The sequence below is a fragment of the Podarcis tiliguerta genome (assembly GCF_965153285.1).
Source record: "Podarcis tiliguerta genome assembly, chromosome: 5".
Classification (NCBI taxonomy): Eukaryota; Metazoa; Chordata; class Lepidosauria; order Squamata; family Lacertidae; genus Podarcis; species Podarcis tiliguerta.
In genome coordinates this window covers 5,640,041-5,660,949 of record NC_139538.1, presented here as the reverse complement: position 1 = coordinate 5,660,949, position 20,909 = coordinate 5,640,041, and the positions used below count along the sequence as shown (strand labels likewise).

General features: G+C 47.1%; 1 protein-coding gene across 3 annotated transcripts in view; it reads right to left on the bottom strand.

Annotated features, from left to right (window-relative positions):
• Positions 1-20,909, bottom strand: part of DVL3 (dishevelled segment polarity protein 3) — a 53,735-nt gene that overhangs the window by 23,094 nt on the left and 9,732 nt on the right. For all 3 annotated transcript variants that reach the window (XM_083442104.1, XM_083442106.1, XM_083442105.1), the window contains exon 2: positions 2,801-2,870. In XM_083442104.1, coding sequence (XP_083298230.1) covers positions 2,801-2,870 — 70 coding nt within the window. The remainder of the gene's footprint in view (positions 1-2,800; positions 2,871-20,909) is intronic.

Sequence of the window (20,909 nt, the reverse complement as noted above, 5' to 3'; positions counted from 1 at the left end):
TACCAATGTCAGATAATCAAGACAAGTTGTCCTCCCCATCAAACATCTTCCTACTGCAGCCTCATTCATTTTTCGTTACAGGTCAATGAGGACTACTGGTTTCTATGAGAAAGAGAAGACGGGCCAAAATCTGTAATGGAGGGTGGTGGAGTAGGGATGGGGGGGTAGCGAGGCAGCAGGGAGGACAGATGTCTGCTCATAGTGTGTATATATCTCCTCCTCTTCCATCCTCTGGATTCCTCCTGCGTGTGGGTGGGTGGCCCCCTTCCAGAGGTGGGTGACACAGTGCAACGGAAGGAGGTAGCAGTGGCTCTGCATGATGTATAAACACGTACATTATCACTGTCCCTGCATTACAGGAATAGGACTGAGCCCCAAAGAAGGCCTTGCTAAAGTTCAACCATTTACAACAGCCTTTCCCAACTGGTGCCTTCCAGATGTTTTGGAATACAATTCCCATCACCACCAGCCAGCACAGCAATTTTTGGAGCAACTGGCAATATTAATATGGCAGCAGCAGTTCTGTGACTGACTGCCCAGAGAGAGAAGCTAAGGAGGACTTTTTCCACAGTAAAGCGACCGTGCAAACTGTTGCACCCTAGAACAGGCCAGCACAATGTGTCACCCATAAAACCAACACCTTGCACCAGTCATGAGTTGCGGGCTTTCAGTGGTAAACCACCCCTTGGTTTTTCCAGCCTCGGGCAGGCACCCAAAACATGAGGTCTACTCAACCTGGTAGGGCACAACTTGTGCAGGATTTCCTTAAAATCATAGGGACAAGAGCAGTCTTGATATTATTCATGTCATAAAAGGGGCAACCGATGGCAAAGCATTCAGAATCCAAATCTAGCGTAAGCAGCAACCTAAATCCGGGCCTCTAAGCTCACAGAGCTAACACTCCACTGGGACCTGTGGAATTAGAAGACGACATCTGGCTTGCACAGCCAGTACTGGGCTAAGACATTTGCTTCCTGAAGCAAAACACACTATGGCAGCCCAGCCCATTCTATGGCTGCTGTAGAAGCAAGCTCACAGAAGATATCTGGATGTGTCTGAAAATAAATACAAAAAGACGCTGCTAAAGACACTGCTTCATTACACAGCACAGTTTCACAGTGTATCCAACAGTCAGAAATCAGTTTTACACATTTACTCCTACTGAACCTACCAAGCAGCCTGTGACTTTGGAGGTTTTAATTTAGAATGTCTTGATTTGTTTAGCAGATTGCTAGTTTAGCATTAGACCTAACTAGGATAGATGTTTACATTCCACTGGCAAACACTGAAAGAGAATTTAAAGGAGCTGGAAGCTTAGCTGTGGTATGAGATCTTTCCCATTATGAAAACGTGTACAGGCCTAGTTTCAGCATTTTTATCTACGTTAGTGTTGGTTAACGAACCAGGAAAATTAGCCAGGATCCTTTCTTCTAATGGTTTATAAAATGAGGAACGATTGTCTGAACCAAGGTTTCCCAAACTTGGATCTGCAGTTGTTTTTGGACTACAGTTCCCATCATCCCTGAGCACTATTCCCGCTAGCTAGGGATGATGGGAGTTGTAGTCCAACAACAGCTAGAAACCCAAGTTTGGGAAACACTGGTCTGAACCATGCTGCACTTACATATTACTAAGGTCTTGATTAATTTTAATTCAAATTGATTGAAGCATGTCCCCAAACACAATAACTTGCCCAACTTTTCTATCAGTGGCATACAACTGAATTGTTTTGATGACTAAATACCAAAGACCCATCTACTTTCAGCAACAATCAGTTAATTCATGAGGATGCACTGGAGCTTATCCAATATCCAGCCATGGAAGGAAAAGAAGAGGTTGCTACTTGCCAATGAGTCTCTCCCTGCTTCCTTCCTCTTTCATGCCAAGGCTGCCATCTCATGCGCCCTTGCTTCAGTGTATGTTCCACTCAACAGAAGGGGACTTACCTTTGAGTAGACATACGTAAGAAAGTTTTACATTGCTAGGTTCTTACCCACTGGGTTAAGAGTCCAAAGGAATCCAAAAATGGGTTTTATGGATTGCGTCCTGCTTGATGAAGTGCTCCAGAGACTAGAATGTGATCCCCAACCCTCCTTACTCTGGGGTGGTCCACCTGGTTTCAACTGAACATGTGCAAAATTAAGGCATTCACTGGAAGGAAGTACCTTGCAAAAACCTTTTAAGGGATAAAGTGGGGATGGGTGCGGAGGAGATAAAAAGCCCTGGCTCCTCTCACACCAAAGTCTAAGCAGAGCAAGTGAAGACAGAACAGGGAATTGCTTCAGCTTAGGATTACTGGGAAGACTTGCACATGCACACAGCCGCTAACTCTCACATTCTTTCACCTTCCAAGTTTTAAGGCTTCTGCTGCCTTCCTCTCCAATGGTTGAGCTGAGCTCCTAGCCCAGTGTGGTACAAAGTGCTCAAACCAGCATGCCAGCCTGCCAGCTGACCGGCAAGTAGACAAGCTGTGTTTGCCTTTCTTTTTCCTAGGCAAGGCTGCTGCTGCTGCTTCTTTGTGGCCAGTCGGGCAAGGTGGAATAGAGCATGCTCAGTTTTAAATGGAAAAGGAGAAGGTGCTGGGTGGGTAGAGGCCAGAGAACCAAAGATGAGGAGGCCACACAGGCACAGTAAACCTGAGAATTAGGCACTGCAGTTACAGGTCCTGTGAGGAGGGGGCACTTCAGCTAATTGGATTCCAATATGTCACTTGAAGCGGCTGCTTAACCTGCCCACATGGTAAAGCCACTCCTGTACACGGCTGCCTGGAAAAAGAAACCCAGTCAAGAATCCAGCTTACCCAAGACACCACGCGGCCGTTGAAACAGGGAAGCTTTGCATTGTCGTCTGAGATTTCTTCCTTCACAACGCTGCAAAAAGAAGAGAGAGACAGATGGTCAAAGTACAGGCCAGCACATGAGGTCAAAAAAATAACAGAGCTGCCAGCCTGATTCTAGGGCAAAAAACCCCAGAAGAACTTGGATTGCCACGAAAATAAAACCTGAGGATGTTTCTTAAGAGGCAGAGATTGGGTATGATACATCAGTGCATCTCAATTCCACATCCTAAGCCCTACCTAGCCAACCAAGACAGCTCAAATCCAACCAGAAACATCTGTACTTCCTAATCTGCTTATTTCTCAGGTCATATTTGTGGATCTGTCAACTTGCAGCTAAGCCCTCTCCAATTTCTGCTTCTTATTTATGATTTCTATAAAAGGAAGTGTGTGTGTTTAACAGTTCATTTGTCCCTTAGAGAGCCCTGTGAAGCGAAGCAAGATTGAGATGTAGAGACGTGTCTAGGCTGCCCGGAAAACTACATGACTAAGCAAGTATCTGCATGGGAATCCTTCTTAAAAGAAAGATAGGGGGGAGAACAAGGCTGTTTTGCACAATGACAGGTGAAAACATTGTTCACTTTAAAATGATAAATCAAAGTAAGCCACATTATCCTGTCTGGTCTCAATATTCCAATTGATGTTTTATTCTGAGGAAGAGAACTGATCCCCTTTCTATTGCTGGCTCTAAGACTACACACAACATCTTACCACAAGGGTATTTTAAGGTATGAAAGGCAGACTATAACGTAACATATCCAGAAGACAGAAGTCAAAGGGGACATGGTGGGATGGTCCCAATCCTGTACAAAGGAAAACTGGGTTCTGTAACCTGCATAAGCTATGGGGAGCCTATATTATATTGAATTGCCAAGACTAATGTTTCCTTTAAAAAAAAATAGCAGAGATTCCTTAGGACGCAAGCCTACTTGGAGCAAATGATATGAAAGAAAATCTATAGTTGCTGGCTAAATGGAGTGAACCTATAGATTAGGGGTCAGTAAAGTTTTTCAGCAGGGGGCTGGTCCACTGTCTCTCAGATCTTGTGGGGGGCCCGACTATATTTTGGCGGGGGGGGGCGGAAATGATGCAAGAGTACTACGAGCCCCGGTGGCTGCTTACCTGTGTCTTGTGAGTGGCAGGGGCTGGTGGCAGCGGTGGAGGGACAATGAGCAGCATGCGAAAGGGCTGCGGAGAGGGCTGCTTAAAATGGCGGCCGCTCTAGCGCTGCTGCTGCTGGCACCAACAAAGCCCAGCCCCCTTCCTTCTCTAGGCAGGGCGGGGAGAAGCCAGGAGGAGGGAGGGAGGAGGCGCAGCCACCATGTGAGGGAGAGGGAAAGAATGTGCACTTGCTGGCGATCCACGTGGCGATTCCCAGATCATCTGCAGGCCGGATCCAGAAGGCAACTGGGCCTGATCCGGCCCATAGGCCTTAGTTTGCTGAGCCATGCTACAGATGCAACATTTGTGAACAAGAAGGGACTGTTGTCTTCTGTTCTGCAAGTGTATCAATGCCTCCAGATCAGAGCGGCAGGGATTCTGGGACGCTCAGCTCTCAGAGGCCCCTTTGAGGACAGAAGGGAACAGGTGTGAGCAACATCTGGCCTTGAATCTGGCAGGCAGCAAAAGGTCTTTGGCCAGGCATAACTTAAAGACAAGGAGCCTGGCCAATCTCCTGTTGCCTGGCCAACAGAGTGGAGCTGTCTGATTGCTGCCCTCTTGCCCTCCTTTAGTCCTCCAGCAACTGGCCTCAGGCATCCTTGGCTGGTGAAGATGATTTAGAGGCACATGGGCTTAACCTTCCCCTGGCACACAGCAAAACAAGAGCTATTTGACAAAAGGCCTTTAAAAGCTTAAGATTGAAATCTTTAGCTGACTCTTATTTAAATCGCTTTATTTCCATCCCAGCAAAGAACATGTAGCAACATGTTTGAGCATCCTGGGGCATAAGACAAGACACAAATATGGCCTTTTCTCCTCAATTTACACAGAGCCTAAGCTCCATAAATGAAAGCAATTGTGCGTGTAGGCTGAACAGAGGCTGAGATATCCCCACCGCGAAACCCTCCTCACTTATGGAAGGCCATATGTTCCTGCCAAAATGAGACAGACTTTGAAGTCGCTTCACCAGATGGAACCATGCAAGAAAGTACAATCGTTTGGGTCAACGCCTTGGCGGGCTGGAGGGTGCAGAGAAGGCAGCCCACATGGTTCAGTTCAGACGCTGTGTTACTGTTAGGAGAGGCCCCATCTTTTTAAAAAGGGGAGTCAATCACTTTCATATTTGGAAATCCTATGTTCTTCAGGCAAAATACCTCTAAATGTGCCATGATCAACCAAGCCCGCTTCTGCTGAGAGAAACGTATTCACTCCCAACAAAATCCTCAGAAGCTCAGCTTTCTGAATGTTGGGTTTCTAGTCCTCACGGTTGCCTAAAAGGCTGAGAAACTTGAATGAGGCACAATGTGGTTTCTACTAGTTGGGGTGGTGACTAGTTCCACCCTTCATAAATCCACTGGCTATTCTGGTCACACAAGAATCCTTGGCTTTCTGGCCTGACCTTGAGTTCTGTAAAAAAACGGACTCAAGTAACTTCATGCACAAGATGAAGAAAATCTGTAAAGCACAAAGATTATTTGAAAAATGGCCACCTATTTGGAGAAGCTCTCATTCATCTTCAACTTTCCCGGTGCTCCAGAGAACCATACATTAAAATGGGTTTGGAAAATGTGAAAGCTGAGCTTTAAAGGCCCGTCAGCCTACAGCGCCGGAGGGAAGGAGGGTTAGAAATTACGCTGGGACACAGAGTAAGTCTGGACAGGCTATTACCATCATATAACTATAGTGTTTAAAAGCAAGAAGATGAGGCCAAGGAATAAACCCTACACAAATCCAAAGTGGGGCCCCTAAGATGGTTGAATGGCGCCTAGTACACTGTCTCCTTCCAGCAACACCTGCAGCCAAGCTGGTGCCAAACGTATTGCTTTCCTCTCCTTTGGACCAAATCAGTGAGCCCGTGTGTATTTGTGTTGTCGTTCTGGCAGCCTAGGGCCTCCATACACTCTGCCCAGACTTGCATCCCAGGGAGGTCACTTTGGTTCTCCCAGTGCAGCCGTTTGGCTTCACCCCCACAAGCACACTCCATTGTCTCTCGAGGTAGACAGGTGCCAACAACAACTAGTTCCTACTGAGCCAAATTCAAGGTTCTTGTATTAATTTACAAGGCCCTTAACGACTTGGGTTCAAGGATACCTTAGGGACTGATGGATGCCTTATATCTCTGCCCAATCACAGAGCTCTTGAGAGGAATTACTGTGAGTAGTCTTACACGACTCAGATCCACCAGGAGTGTTCAATATTGTGGGCTCAATTCAGTGTCACTCAGTCCCAGCTGAGATCAGACAGGCCCCTTTCAGGCACTTGGTGAAGACATGTTTGTTTCGGCAGGCGTGTTAAGTACGTTTTCTCATTTTATGACTAGCTTTGGAGGTGCACCCCTCTTGCATGCCTCCTGTATCCGCTTAGGAACTGGGATAATAAGATGAAGTCAGAAACTCCTGGTGCTTCTTCCAGTTGTGGAACTCCTCTGCAGGCAGGATTTTTCTGCCCGTTTCAAAACATGGACAGAAAATTGCAGGAGGCAAATAGGGTTTTCCATCCTAATTAACTCTGCCCCACCCAGACGACGCCTTCTGTCCCTACTTTATACATCAAAGGAACCTGCTCCTTGAAGCCCTGAAGGCTCAGATGCACTCATTTAATCTGAATGGAGTCTTCTAAAGTGACACCATTTCCCACATCTTCTGCACCAACCAACCAGCTACCTGTGTCTTACTGAGATGCAGGGAGAAGAGGTTTAAAGAGCTCCAGAAGGCTCTGTGCCAAGAAACTGAATTGCAAGCCAGTGGGCCAACCCCTTACTCACAAAACCAGGAGTGCAATCTGCAGAGCACCAAGGGACCACCTTGACACAGGATCATAACTCTAGGTGAAAGAGGCTTATGGATGCTCAGGTTTTTTAAATTTATCACCTGCCTGCAGGTCCTTTTGTGGAAAGGGTCATAGCTCAGTGGTACAGCACCTGCTATGCTTGCAGAACATCTCAGGTGCAATCACCAGTATCCCCAGGTAGGCTGGGAAGACCCCCTGCGTGACACCCAGGAGGGCTGCTGCCAGTCAGTAAAGTCAATACTGAACGAGACAGACTAACAGTCTGACTCAGTATACATTTTGGTGGCAGGCACTGTGTCAACAGAGTCAGAACAGAACCTACTGAAGAACCTGGCAACCCAAGGATTGTCATTTTCATTTGCAGGGGGATCTAGTCCTCATGGATGGGGGGAAATGGAATAAAAACATGTGGGTTATATCTGTCAAACTGCAATGCATGAACTGCTTAATTTTTAGTCCCATTATGTTGCTTCTACAACATTAACTGCAATTCAGGGAAGCATTCCGGATGCTCAGGTTTTTTTCGTTTCTTTCTCCCACACACTTGGATCACATGCACCCAGACTCAGAGCACCCTCACTGTGTTCAATGGGATCTACTTGAAGGTTAAATATACATATGGCCTGCGACTTACATTTTTCAAGAGAGATGTATCAATGCTGGAAGCCCTTCCCATCTGTCATGAGTCCCCTGGAAGAGTGGTCAGACCCCAAGGAAAAATGGGAGTTAGACCTGGAGGAGAGTCCCAGGGGGGCGGGGTAACAGATTCCAACCCCCCAAAAGATGTCTGATCCCAGGGAGGGTTCCAGGAGGTTGGGGGGTGGAGACCCCCCCCCCAAAGTAGGTTCAGGAAAATTCTGAGAAGTGCTTCCCATCACCTGCCTTCCAGATATGCCTCTCTCAACTTCTCCAGCCAAGGAACCATCCTGTTACACAGGAGCCCTTCCCCTTTAACGGTGGGAGCTGAGAGTAAATCTGATGCCAACGCTGGCATCCACTCCACTTCTGACACCCAGGACACAGAGGCTGCAATGCACACAAACCTTGACCCGGCAGCATACTGGAAGGGATTCCAGGCGCTTGTTGAGCCAAATGCTGTGCCCATCCCACCCTGAATGTTGTTAGCTATTAGAAATTATTACTGGTTATATTTCAAGAGCAGTGCCTATAATAGGACAGGCAGCTTAACACACACCAGGATTATCAAACCTGTGTTTGTCATAAGCGGTTTCTCACTGGGAACGCCATCCCAATGAGCAACGGCAAAATTTCACAGGAACGGCAAATTGCACAAGATGAATTTGCTACTTTGACTGAATCTAGCGATGTGTCCTCTGTTCGTATAACACAATCTACACCACTGTCAACACAAGTCACTTGATGCTGTGCTGCCAGCTACAAAAGTCTGTTATTTTGTTTGCTGTATCCTAGCTTGGCAGTAAATCCACAGAAATGGCTAACCTCCAAATACTCTTACTTGTCTGCACACACACACCTAACTATATCTAATTACTTGTAGCCTGTAAGAAAAAACAAATAATGGGGAGGAGAACAACCTTTTGTAAAACTTGACTGCCTAGAAGTGTGTTTTACTCACACTGAAAGCTGAAATTGCTCTCAGGATAATAAGAGGCTACAATGACCATTAGGGAACACATTAGTGACATGTTTTCTACCTCTGCATGTAGTAATTAAGATAGTTAAAATGTTGTGACTAGACATGATTATATTGTGGCTGCAATAAGCCTTTCACCACCCTCTGTATCTTACCCCACAAATATGGCTGCAAAGTGAACCCTTGTTCAAATCCAGCCCCAGAAAATGGCCTGAAGGTGCTTGCTGTCGTTCCATCACAGATGCTAAGCAGATCTGAGGCTGGCCTATAACAGAGTGGGAGACCAGGAGTTCATTACCTTTACACTGAGATCCATAAAGGGAAAAAGGGCAATGCAGGAATGCAATAAATCTGTGGGTGGGTGTTGGTGCTTTAACTAAGCCCTGCACACACTCAGTTTCTTTCCATGTAAATGCTGACAGCTCTGACTGGCTGGCTAAAGATGAGGGGAGCCAATGGGTCTCAAACCCTCAGCGAATTAGGGACTTTCCCTGCATGCAAAAACAGGCTCTGATGGATTGAACAGATGAGACCAGTAGTGGGTCCAACGGACAAGAAGGCAGTTTCTACACGTGGTCTAGAGGGATATGGGGGCAGATGGGGCTTGTGTACCTAGGAGAAGGAAAACTCTGATCCTAAACCTCTGCTACCTTGCAGGATTTCTTCGGGAGAAGAAAAGTCTAAAGTGTAAACCCCTACACAAATCCAGAGTCCCTAAGATGGTGGGACGGCGCCTTGTATGCCTCCTTCCGACAACGCCTGCAGCCAAGCTGGTGCCAAAGGTATTGCTCTACTTTCGTTTGGATCACACCAGCGAGGCCAAGAGGGGGGTCTTGCCTTCCAGGCAGCCCAGAATTTACATACACACTGCCCAGGCCTGCACCCTGGGGAAGACATTTCAGTGCTGCTAACACAGATTTGACTTCACCACTGGAGACGTACTCCATTGTCTCTTGAGACAGACGTATGCCAACAAAGTTCAATTAATTCACAGGAGACGGTGTAGTAAAAGGGATTTCAGACTGTCCCATGCAAGTCTGTCTGGCCAGAATGCGGGGCGGGGGGGGGGGAGGGTAGTAGCCGTGTGCTCCTCAGACACCGAGGGCTTAGCAGGTATCAAGGCAGAACCAACCCTCAAGCAGGCAGCTAAATAGAGCACCTCTGCACCCCTCTCTTTGCTTTGCACCCCTCTAGCCCCAGCCTTAGAAAAAGGGTTGACAAGTTGGGCCTGGCTCTGGTTTAATAGCAGGCAAATGCTCTTGCCAAAAAGGAACTGAGGCTGTGGAATGTGCTTTGTGAGCAAAACTGCTCATTCCTGGAAAAGCCTCAACTCAGCAGGAGGGCAGGAAGGGCCGAGGAGGAGAGAGAAAAGAGAAAAGAACAGAGTTGAGCTTCTTCAACCCCACACCTAGAAGCATTATCACAAAAAGCTGCCTAACCACTAGCCCCATAATGCCAACAATACTGCAATTTCAGAAGAAGGAAAAATAGAAACAACCGGTTTAGAAATAACATTCAACTGGTTATCAGCAAATGGGGTGGTTTTTAAGTTTTATTCAAAGCAGACTCATCAAAACATAGCTAAGTTAGGTCCATTATTTTCAGTAAGTCTACTTTGAGTAAAACTTTGAATACCACCAACTTGCTTATTTCCATTGTTTCTCCAGAGCGCAAAACTCAGACTTTCTTCATGCAAAACGGCACAGACAATAATTCCTTTAATGTGGCAGCCCCAGCGTTCTGGAATTCCCTATCCACTAGCACTAGGCAGATGACATCCTAACACTGTGACGCCTGCTGAAACTTTTCTGATTCAGTGGGCATATCCAGACACATGATTTAGTCATATCTCTTTTAACATTTGTTTAATGCTTTGCTATGTTTACTGTATTTAAATGTTCCAAACATGATTTTATTTTTAATGGTAATGTTCTATCACAGATTTAGGAGGAATGGTAGGATATGACTTTAACAAATAAAACAAAGCAAAAGATAGAGCACGAGACTCTTAATCTCAGGGTCATGGGTTTGAGCCCCACATTGGGTGTAAGGTTTCTGCATTACAGGGGGTGGACTAGATAGGTGACCATTGTGGTCCCTTCCAACTCTACAATTCGATGATTCTAGCAGGTATCAACTTGCCAGAAAGATGTTGGCTGGCCTTGGTTATCCGCTGCGACCAGCTTCAAAGCCTCATTCCTGGATCTTGCCAAGTGTTTTTGTGAAAAGACATCAAGAGTTTTCAGCCCCAGCCTAAGAATTCCACTCCAGATCTCCCTTGACCATTCAGCTACAGCTTTGTTTCCTCTTTGTCTTACAAAGTCATTTATTTCACTGGTCAATGAGTAACAGCTGCACCGTCCTTGCCTCCATCAACAACAAACTGCAATGACATCCACACCAGTTGCATCTTTCAGTGGATGCTCTCCCCCAAAAAGCTGCTGCAGCTGTGTGCCACATCATGTGGTCCTTGAACTATTCCCCACTCCCCTTTAGCTCCCATCACAGGGCCAAGCCACAGAACATCAAAAGCTTGTGCACTGGCCATCTTGGTTACAGGATGCCAACAGAATGGTAAAACAGAAAAACAGGTCCATATATATATTTAACTCACAAAGACATGTGTCCCAACCCTTCAAGGAGGACCTCCCTTTGCAGCCTATGAGGATATGCAGCCAAATGTACACTGTACTACACATCTGGCTTGATGGGTGTCCCTGATCCATTCAAAGAGAAGCATGTCCCTACCTAGGCCAACCACCATATGCAATATAAAGCACAATTCAAGCTAATGAAGGGCTGTTATGCTGAAATGTATATATTACTTCAATGAATTTAAACAGTTCTGTTAATATGCTAACCTATCCAAATGTATTTGTATTTATAACTGATGATTTTTAATACAAGGCAACTGGTTAAAAGTATTCTAGCCATTTGCCAGCCAATGGTACTTGACAGACCGCTGTGGTGTTGCTGCTCACAGGCACATGGTTATCAAACCTGAAGGTGAAAGGTTCCATCAACTGAAAGTGACATCTTCTGTATCAAACCTCATCTCTCAAGTTGTTAGGCTCCTACTAAATCTCAATTCTTTCAGGCCAGGGCAAGCAATCAATGACACAGGCATGCCCCTCTACCAAACTGCTAGTATCCACTTCTAAATGGATCTTCTAAGCCAACTATCAAGCAACAAAAAGAAGCAACAGGTAGGAGAAGCCAATGAGGCCAAGAAGCTCATCGGACAGATGGATGGTCGTCTGTCAAGTAAGATCTAGTTGAGATTCCTGCATTGCAGGGGGCTGCACTAGATGACCCTCAGGGACTCTTCCAACTCTACGATTCTATGAGTCCATGAAATCCTCCTCTGAAGAACAAGGTATGTTTCAGCAAAGAAACAAAGGCAAGCTAAAATAGGACAGAGAAGTTTCCCAGCACAGGCAATATGGCCTTCTGGCAGCTATCCTCTCTCTGCAACGGGATTTTTCTTGCGTGGTACCTTGGCCTATCAAGCTCATCCCAAAGCCTGCAAGGACCACATAAGCCCTCTCCCTGCTACAACTAGAAAAGTGACAACAGCTACGGGCTAAAAACTGCCCTGAAATTCCCCAATAAAAGATATTAAATTTTCTCCTTTTCTTGGGGGCTGCCTCTCTACTTGAACTGGGGCTTCACTGAAGCCTGAGGTGCAACTGGAAAAAGGTGCTGCTCTGTTGACCAGACCAGGACAGAAAGATCCTACCATTTATACACATTCCGACCCAATCTGAATGCTTTATCCTGCCTGCTAATAGCAGAGGGTCATGTTGCATACGGCCATTCCCTTCTGCTCCTGAATAGGGCTCTGAGGACTGAGTATACACACACAGCCTTATTATCTCCCTCCCTACTACATCTCATCCAACTTCACAGTCAGAGGCTCCCAGCTCTTGTTCTGACACACACACACACACACACACCCTCAAGAAATAGGGTGTTGCCCTTCTTCCTCTCCAAAATATTGAACCAGCTAGAAGTTGAAATCAACCCTGAATCATAGAAATGCAAGCTGACAAAAGCATAGAATACACAGCATTCGCTTGGACTCTTTTTTCCCTCTAAAGATTTTTTTGGACGAGAAGTTGGCCACATTTCAGCTTTCAGAAGGGTAGATGTTTCTTACAAAGTCAATAAGCAGCAGCTAGTTTGGAGGCTCCCAACCCCACAGGACAGCATAGTGCCAGATCAAGAATGTGAAATGAATTTGCAGGCGTCTCAAAATAGTAACTGCAGCTCGAGAGTAAAAACTGACAAGTTATGAGTGAAAACTCTTTTGCCAAATGTGCGTGCCCTGGTGTGCTACATTGCTTGGGGCTTTGCCACTCCAAATATAGGCCCCACACATGACATTCAAATTTCATTGCCGAGTGCAGTGTGGATGAAGTTTGCCTATGAAGTGGGTAGGACCCACCGGGGCTACACAGAATATTTAATTTTTAGACAGACCCACTTAATTTTGATGCCAAGCCCTATCTACACTGCTCAAAGGGGACCTACAGCAGCAAAGGCTAGGATAAAGTGTCAGAAGTAAATTCTGAGAAGCTAGTTATCATCGCACACCCCTCCCCTGCCCAGCTACTTAGCTCCCTGGGCTGGGGCGTGTGGCTTAAGACAACTGGCAATTAGTCTTAAGGCCTCAAGCCAAGCTCTTGCAATTGCCAAAGTGACTTGCTGCTCACAAGCAGCCAGTGGGGTTTTTCCATATGTTGCTACAGCTCCATCACACATCTGGACTCAATTTAAGGGGGAAAGCTGTGGCTTAATGCAAGGCCAACATGTTGCTTCTCTGCTAAGGCTTGCACAGATCATTGTCAAAAGGGCAATGCACTCATCCTATCTCCTGTAGGCACAACAGCCTGAATACATGAAGTAATGGAAGTTAATATCTAGGCTCTTATGTATATGGACTTGTAGAACCATGATATATGAAAAAACTAAAATTTCACACACATCAAGAGAAACTTGCCTTCTGCTTGTTAATTTATTACAATGCCTCCCTTTTGTTCAGCAGTTGGTACTGAGCCTACGTGCATTTGGGGCACTGCAGGCATGCTGCCATCATGTGGACAGTGTGGCAGTAGAGCTGCCAGGGGGCACAACAACAGGGGCAGCAAGTGAAGGGGGACCCCCCCCCATTCACTCTTAATTGCAGGAGTGAGTAATGACTATAGGGGTTTAAAGAGAACATATGATATGCCAACTACAGGGTTTTGAAGGAAGTAGACGAGTAAGTTCAGGAAAACAAATTTGAAAAGAACTTTTGGCCAGAAATTGACATGGTAGAGAGTAAAGTGCTCCGTGCTACAGATACCTAAAAATGAAGGCAAGTCCAGACTCCATTGAAAGCTTTAAAGGTAAAGGTAAAGGGGCCCCTGACCCTTAGGTCCAGTTGTGGACGACTCTGGGGTTGTGGCGCTCATCTCGCTTTATTGGCCGAGGGAGCCGGCCGGTCATGTGGCCAGCATGACTAAGCCACTTCTGGTGAACCAGAGCAGCACACAGAAACGCCGTTTACCTTCCCGCCTGGAGCAGTACCTATTTATCTACTTGCACTTTGACGTGCTTTCGAACTGCTAGTTTGGCAGGAGCAGGGACTGAGCAACAGGAGCTCACCCCGTCACAGGGATTCGAACCGCCAACCTTCTGATTGGCAAGTCCTAGACTCTGTGGTTTAACCCACAGTGCTACCTGCGTCCCCATTGAAAGCTTTAAAAAGGTAAAGGTAAAGGTACCCCTGCCCATACGGGCCAGTCTTGACAGACTCTAGGGTTGTGTGCCCATCTCACTCAAGAGGCCGGGGGCCAGTGCTGTCCGGAGACACTTCCGGGTCACGTGGCCAGCGTGACATCGCTGCTCTGGCGAGCCAGAGCCGCACACGGAAACGCCGTTTACCTTCCTGCTAGTAAGCGGTCCCTATTTATCTACTTGCACCTGGAGGTGCTTTCGAACTGCTAGGTTGGCAGGCGCTGGGACCGAACCGCGGGAGCGCACCCCGCCGCGGGGATTTGAACCGCCGACCTTTCGATCGGCAAGCCCTAGGCGCTGAGGCTTTTACCCACAGCGCCACCCGCGTCCCAATTGAAAGCTTTAGGGATGGGCAAATAGCACTACCTGGAGTAGCATCATCCCAAGCATCAGAAGTGAGCGGAAGTTGGCAGAAACTGGTAAATGTGGGAATGCTTTAGCATGCAGACAGTGCTCTGTGAATATGGGGTCACTCTGCATGCTTAACCTAAAAGACAATCTGCAAACGGAGCCAGAGGCCAGGTAGCCAGACCATGCTTCTCACAACTAGATTATCTAGTACACAGGACTTGCAAGCAGCTAGCAAGATCTGAGGGCCGTGTAAAGTCACACCTCGAAGACTGTGGGAGTTAAACACTGGAATCTAAGGGGTGTTACCTAGCCTAGCCAGGCTTTTCCCTTGCTTGTGGGAGAAGATGCTGCTATCAGAGGTAAGCAACAGGCAGGATGAGTCAGCTGACACACAATGACAAACACTCAATTCAACATGCTTTTTCTGCCCCCACCCCAGTCCAAGTGATGATCTCACCCAGCACAAAGGAAGCACCGTGTGCTGCATCATTTTGCGCATTGTCAGCTATTTCCTTAATTACGAGGGAATTAGGCCGTGAACAGCAATGGGGCAGCTCAGAAGCTGCCTTGAATCACAGGGTCCATTGTGCGGAAGACACAGCAGACATATTGTTGGCTGAGGAGAGAACAGTTTGATGCTGCACAGCTGCAGGACTTTAGTCTTTGGTCAGCAATCGCCCAAGGGACGCGGGTGGCGCTGTGGGTAAAACCTCAGTGCCTAGGACTTGCTGATCGTATGGTCAGCGGTTCGAATCCCCGCGGCGGGGTGAGCTCCCGTCTTTCGGTCCCAGCTCCTGCCCACCTAGCTGTTCGAAAGCACCCCTAAGTGCAAGTAGATAAATAGGTACCGCGTTATAGCGGGAAGGTAAACGGCGTTTCCGTGTGCGGCTCTGGCTCACCAGAGCAGCTTCGTCATGCTGGCCACGTGACCCAGAAGTGTCTCCAGGCAGCGCTGGCCCCCGGCCTCTTAAGTGAGATGGGCGCACAACCCTAGAGTCGGACACGACGGGCCCGTACGGGCAGGGGTACCTTTACCTTTACCTTTACAGCAATCGCCCAGGCACCGGAAATATTCTGAGAAAAAGCAGGAGTACTGTAATAGGTTTAAGGAAAAGGAAACCTTTGGTAAGATATGTTGAAGAAGAGAGGTGGCAGAGGAAGGACTTGCCAGAAAGAAGTACATCCATATACAAGTTTGATTAGAAAACTCAAAAGGATGGATTCACAACCCAAGCCATGGTTTGAACATCCAATAGTTCAGAGATGCTCGCATGCTTTCTTTTTCCATCAGCTCAGCACTCGAGGCAATTGCCTTAACTACTGTTCATCAACTCAGACATCACACCAACTCTTAGTTTACAGGAATACTTTAAACCATGATTCCTAGTTTCGGTTTCTTGGCCAGTCACAAAGCTTATCGGCAGTTAAACTCAATTGTCTCATTATGAGAAAAATCCAATCCTTGTGTATTATACTTCAATAAAGCTCTTTGAATAAGGTTACCAGATTTTTTTCAGTAAGTCTGGGGACACTATAAATAAATATATTTTTTAAAATAAAAAAGAGGGGAGAAGTTATTAAAAAAAGAAAGACGTAATCTCTTCTGTGGTCTCCTCTGTTGCACAGCCTTCCTCTGGGTCCCGGCCTTTCTTGGAGAACTAGCCATGCTTCCCCCCTCCCTCCCTCTCCCTCCTTGAACTGCGATCCCCTACAGGCTTACTCAGGAGTAAGCGTAAGCGGAAACCCCCTCCTCCTGCTGCTGCCCTGCCCCTCTGTCTGGGCGTCTCCTGCTCAGGAATCGTCCGGCGGCCGCCTACCTGCGCCACGGCATGCCCAGTTAGCAGGTCCGGGGCAGAGCCGGCAAGGAGCGAGCGGAAGGAGGGGCGCTTGGGCCGGATCAGCTCATCGCCTGCTCGCCTCTTGTCCGCAATGGCCAAGGATGAGCTGGCCAACAAGCTGAGCCGCCGCTTGCAAGTCGAGGAGCACAATGGCGAAGCCGAGCAGCAGCCGCAGCTGCCCAAGCACCACCCGAAGGCCGAGTTGGAGCCCAAGCTGCTGGTCTTGGACAGTGGCACCGACAGCGAGCTGAGCACCAAGTCACAGTGGCGCACCTAGATCAACAACCCCGAGCAGCTCTTGCCCGCTGGTGGTGCCCAGCACCGCATCTTCAGCCCCTACACGAGTCCCCATATGATGTGTCTTGTGCGCAACACATCATATGGGGACTTCCAGCAAGGCAAAATGGCGGGCGCCCTGGCAGCTGGCAGCTCCTGAAGCCAGCCAGAGCCAACTGAGCTACCAGGCTGGTCCGGGCTACTGAGACTGCCGCTGCTGCTGCCACGTTTCCCGGGGACATTCAATGAAATCCGGGGACATTCCAGGGATGGAATTTGTCCGGGGACAAATTTGCAAATCCAGGGACTGTCCCCGGGAAACGGGGACATCTGGTGACCCTATCTTTGACACAATAATGCTGACAGAGAAGCCCTCTCAGCAGTGAATAACAGAGGCCCTCAAAGAGGTGCCAGATGTGTCCTTCTGGGAAGCTGAAATTTACTCTCCATTTGCAGCAGGTGTTCGCATTCTAAATGGCAACCGGATCTGAACAAAGTCCTAAGAAATAAATCTTAAAAGATGCATCAGCAGATCAAACAAATTGCTGCTATAGCTTTGTTAGCCTAAGACAGGCGAGTTCAGGCTAAACCAGAAAACCACGCAAGTCCTCTTCTCCAAGTAGCCAGAGGGGGAGGATGACTCACTGTTTTAACAAGACCTGACCTGGCACGGGGTCTTCTGGCAATTCTTCATAGGTTAAGATGCTGCCAAGTGTGCAGATTTGGTCTAGATGGTTCCCTCAAAAACCACCAAAATGTACAGAATCTGAGGCCATTCTTTTCAGAAATGGAAAATGCCCTGCATCAATAAAACACAGTAAAGCACTGTGCTCCTCAAGTTAAACGTGAATGTCCGTTATTCAGGGAACAGCCATTACATTGCATCACAGAGACCTCTGAGCGACTTTGCAGCTCACTAGTTTTTTAACCTGGTGTTAAGTGTTGCACTGAAAGCGGCATTAAAAAAAAAACATTAAAACAACCTTCCACTACTCTCTTCCATAAGAGCTTTACAAGTCTTGCACAGTCCATGCATTTAAATAATAATAAAGCAGCAACGGCAACGAGCTATCTACCAGTTTACAGAAACCTATCTAAACAAGAGGTGTGTTATAAGCCTATGGTGCTGAAATAGGTATGAAAAGAAGGAGAACGAGCTTTTGATAGTGGAACTCTAGGAAGTGTACTACAAAATGGTCCAGGGAAACTTGGGGACTGTGTTGACTTATTTGCAATGGCTGCAAAAATTTCCCCCAAAAAACTATAGGCTTCCTTTCCCCCAAGTAAAGGTAGATGAATTCTTTCAGGTATTACTTGCCATCAAGTCCCACGGGGTGGGGATCAGTAGTTATTTACACAGTGCCAAAGTTCACCCCATTTCATAAGCAAAACAGCAGGTCCTTGCTCCAAGGAAGCTACACACTAATTTTGTTGGGGGCAGGGGTTGAGACCACAGAAGGGAGAGGCAAGGGTAACAATGGACAAATGTGCACATAAGGTAAAGGTAAAGGTACCCCTGACCATTAGGTCCAGTCGTGACTAACTCTGGGGTTGTGGTGCTCATCTCGCTTTATTGGCCGAGGGAGCCGGTGTACAGCTTCTGGGTCATGTGGCCAGAATGACTAAGCCGCTTCTGGTGAACCAGAGCAGTGCACGGAAATGCCGTTTACCTTCCCGCCAGAGTAATACCTATTTATCTACTTGCACTTTGATGTGCTTTCGAACTGCTAGGTTGGCAGGAGCAGGGACCGAGCAATGGGAGCTCACCCCGTCGCAGGGATTCGAACCGCCGAACTTCTGATCGGCAAGTCCTTGGCTCTGTGGTTTAACCCACAGCACCACATACTCAGGGTTAAATTCAGTTGGGAGGACAAAATGGTTTTAGGGAGAAAGTGGAGTTGTGGGAATATTTTGAAAGGACAGAGAAAAAACATGGTATCACATCATTCTGCACCAAAAGAACAGCAAAATGCGCCTCAGTGGACAATAGGCGAACCAAGGTAATTCAAGGGCAGAACATTCCCGGCTCTTTTAAGGAGCCAGACGACAATATCTGGGTGGAGCCAGCAAGTCAGTGCCTGGAGCTCAGAAGCAAGGCAGCCCTGCCACTCAACCAGATGAGCAACAATGGAAATTAATAAAGCAAACAAGCCACACAGCACATCCAAAGCTTGCAAATAGTGTCCTCACATTCTCTCTTGGCCCTCCACAAAACCCACTTCAAGTGACAGAGGCAGTCATCATCAGCCAGCGGCATGACACAGCCAAGGGGCTCCTGCAAACTGTCAACAATAGCAAGAAATGTCAACTTGGGATACAAATGGCTAGCAGTTCACAAGGCAGGGGAAGGTGGAACATCATTGGAGGACTGCAATTTATTAGGAGAGCCATCCTCTATTTGGAAAATGTCTCTGCTAGGAGGACAGGGGTTCCTGGCACTGATTTCAAACAGGACATACAATAAAAATAAATCAATTTGCTGCTCTGCCCATGTCAACACATTTCCCCCATGAACATGTGTGCGAGAGGAGGCTGCCAAATACCAGCAGCGTCTGGCTGACACACTGGGAATTCCAGCAGCGCTTTCTTTGTTCTCTCCTCTGCGAAGTCCCGCAAAGCTCAGCCTTGAACCCATCCCGGGAAAGATGGGTGATAATTAAGCAGCCCTGGCTTAGTCATCAGACCAGCAATTACTTGGGATACTAATTTTCACTCACCAGCTGAGACCAGGGAATCTCTCGGAACTTAAAATTGGAAACACCAGCTGCAAAAAGAGGCGCAAGAATCAGGAGGGGAAAGCAGCTATCTCGTGGCTGTGTCACACTAACAGAAAGACCGCTTGCTTCTCTGTTAGGGGAAGGATTGCAGCTAGCAGTAGAGTGTTTACTTTGCAAATAAATCCCTAGCCAGGCATTCTCAAATAGGAGTAAAGGGGGGGGGCAGTTAGGGCCATACCTGTTTTAGACCTGAGATGGTGAGCTTGCAACACAGGGTTCCTGTTGTCCTCTAACTGGAGCCAGGTGTGCAGCAGTTAGAAGGTGCTGCTTTGTTGAACAGGTACAGGCAAGAAGGCCAGGCTCCTGGCATTTATACCAGGCCTAGCGACCCAGAGGCTTCAGACTGCCTGCCAGCTGCCAGGCTGATGTTTACTTTATAAAATAGCAGTGGCACAATGTTGTTCTTTCATTTTTCCCATCCTTCCGCCACATAGTGTTCCCTCTGCTCCCACATTTTATTCTCATTTTATGGTAGAGACAGTGATGGTCCCAAATGAGTTCAGCGAGCCTCAGGGCTCAATGGAGACAAACCCAAGCCTTCCTGGTTGAAATTTCATACTCTGGCTGTTACAACTCACTCTACTCCTATCCTTAATTCACAAGGTTCCTCTTCAAACTCCAGAGTCCTCATCTTTTTTGATCTGGGCATCATGATGGGAGTAGAGCACAGACAGAGAGCAGGGGTGACTGAGGGGGCCCCCAATGGAGTACTATTGCTGGGCGGTAAGGGAGATGGACCCTGAACAACCAAGTCTGGGGTGAAGTGGGTATCAACTATGGCCCCTCATACAAGTTGATGGAAAGAATCCTACACCATTTACTTTCATGGAGAAGACAAATGGTCTCCATCCTAATGCCTTACCTGGCATCCCAAGGCAATGTGTTCATAAGTGATGGCCACATTCAGCACACACATCTACCTGGAGAACTGGAATTCCAAGATGATCTCTCCAGGTTAGATTAATGTGCAACATCACATCAAGTAAGTCAACAGGAAGACTTTGGGCTGAGTGGATGTTTCCCCTCTGAAGATGATGGTGAATTGTTATTTATTGTATTTCTATACAACCCTTCATCCGAGGATCACAGGGTGGTTTACAGTATAAAACCACAAACATACATAATATAATAACAAGCAACTCCTGTTTTTCTGTTGCTGTGATTTTCTTTAGCATTGTGGTTATAATGTATGGTTTCAATGAATTGAACATTCTTTTAAAATGTGACTGCTTATGTAACCCTCTCTGGGACCATAAAGTGAGGGGCAGGTTATATTTATAAACACTTTGAGGTGTTTTCTTGCAATCAAGCGGTATACTGCATAAATTTTAATAAATAAATTCAAGAAATAAATGAAGTGGCATACATTGGAGTGGTGAAATTCTAACTTCTAACTATGTAATTCCCATCAAAAATATTTTCCAGCAACAAGTCAGGCTGCCATAGCTAGAAGGCAGGATAAGCAAGGAATCCAAATCTGCCTG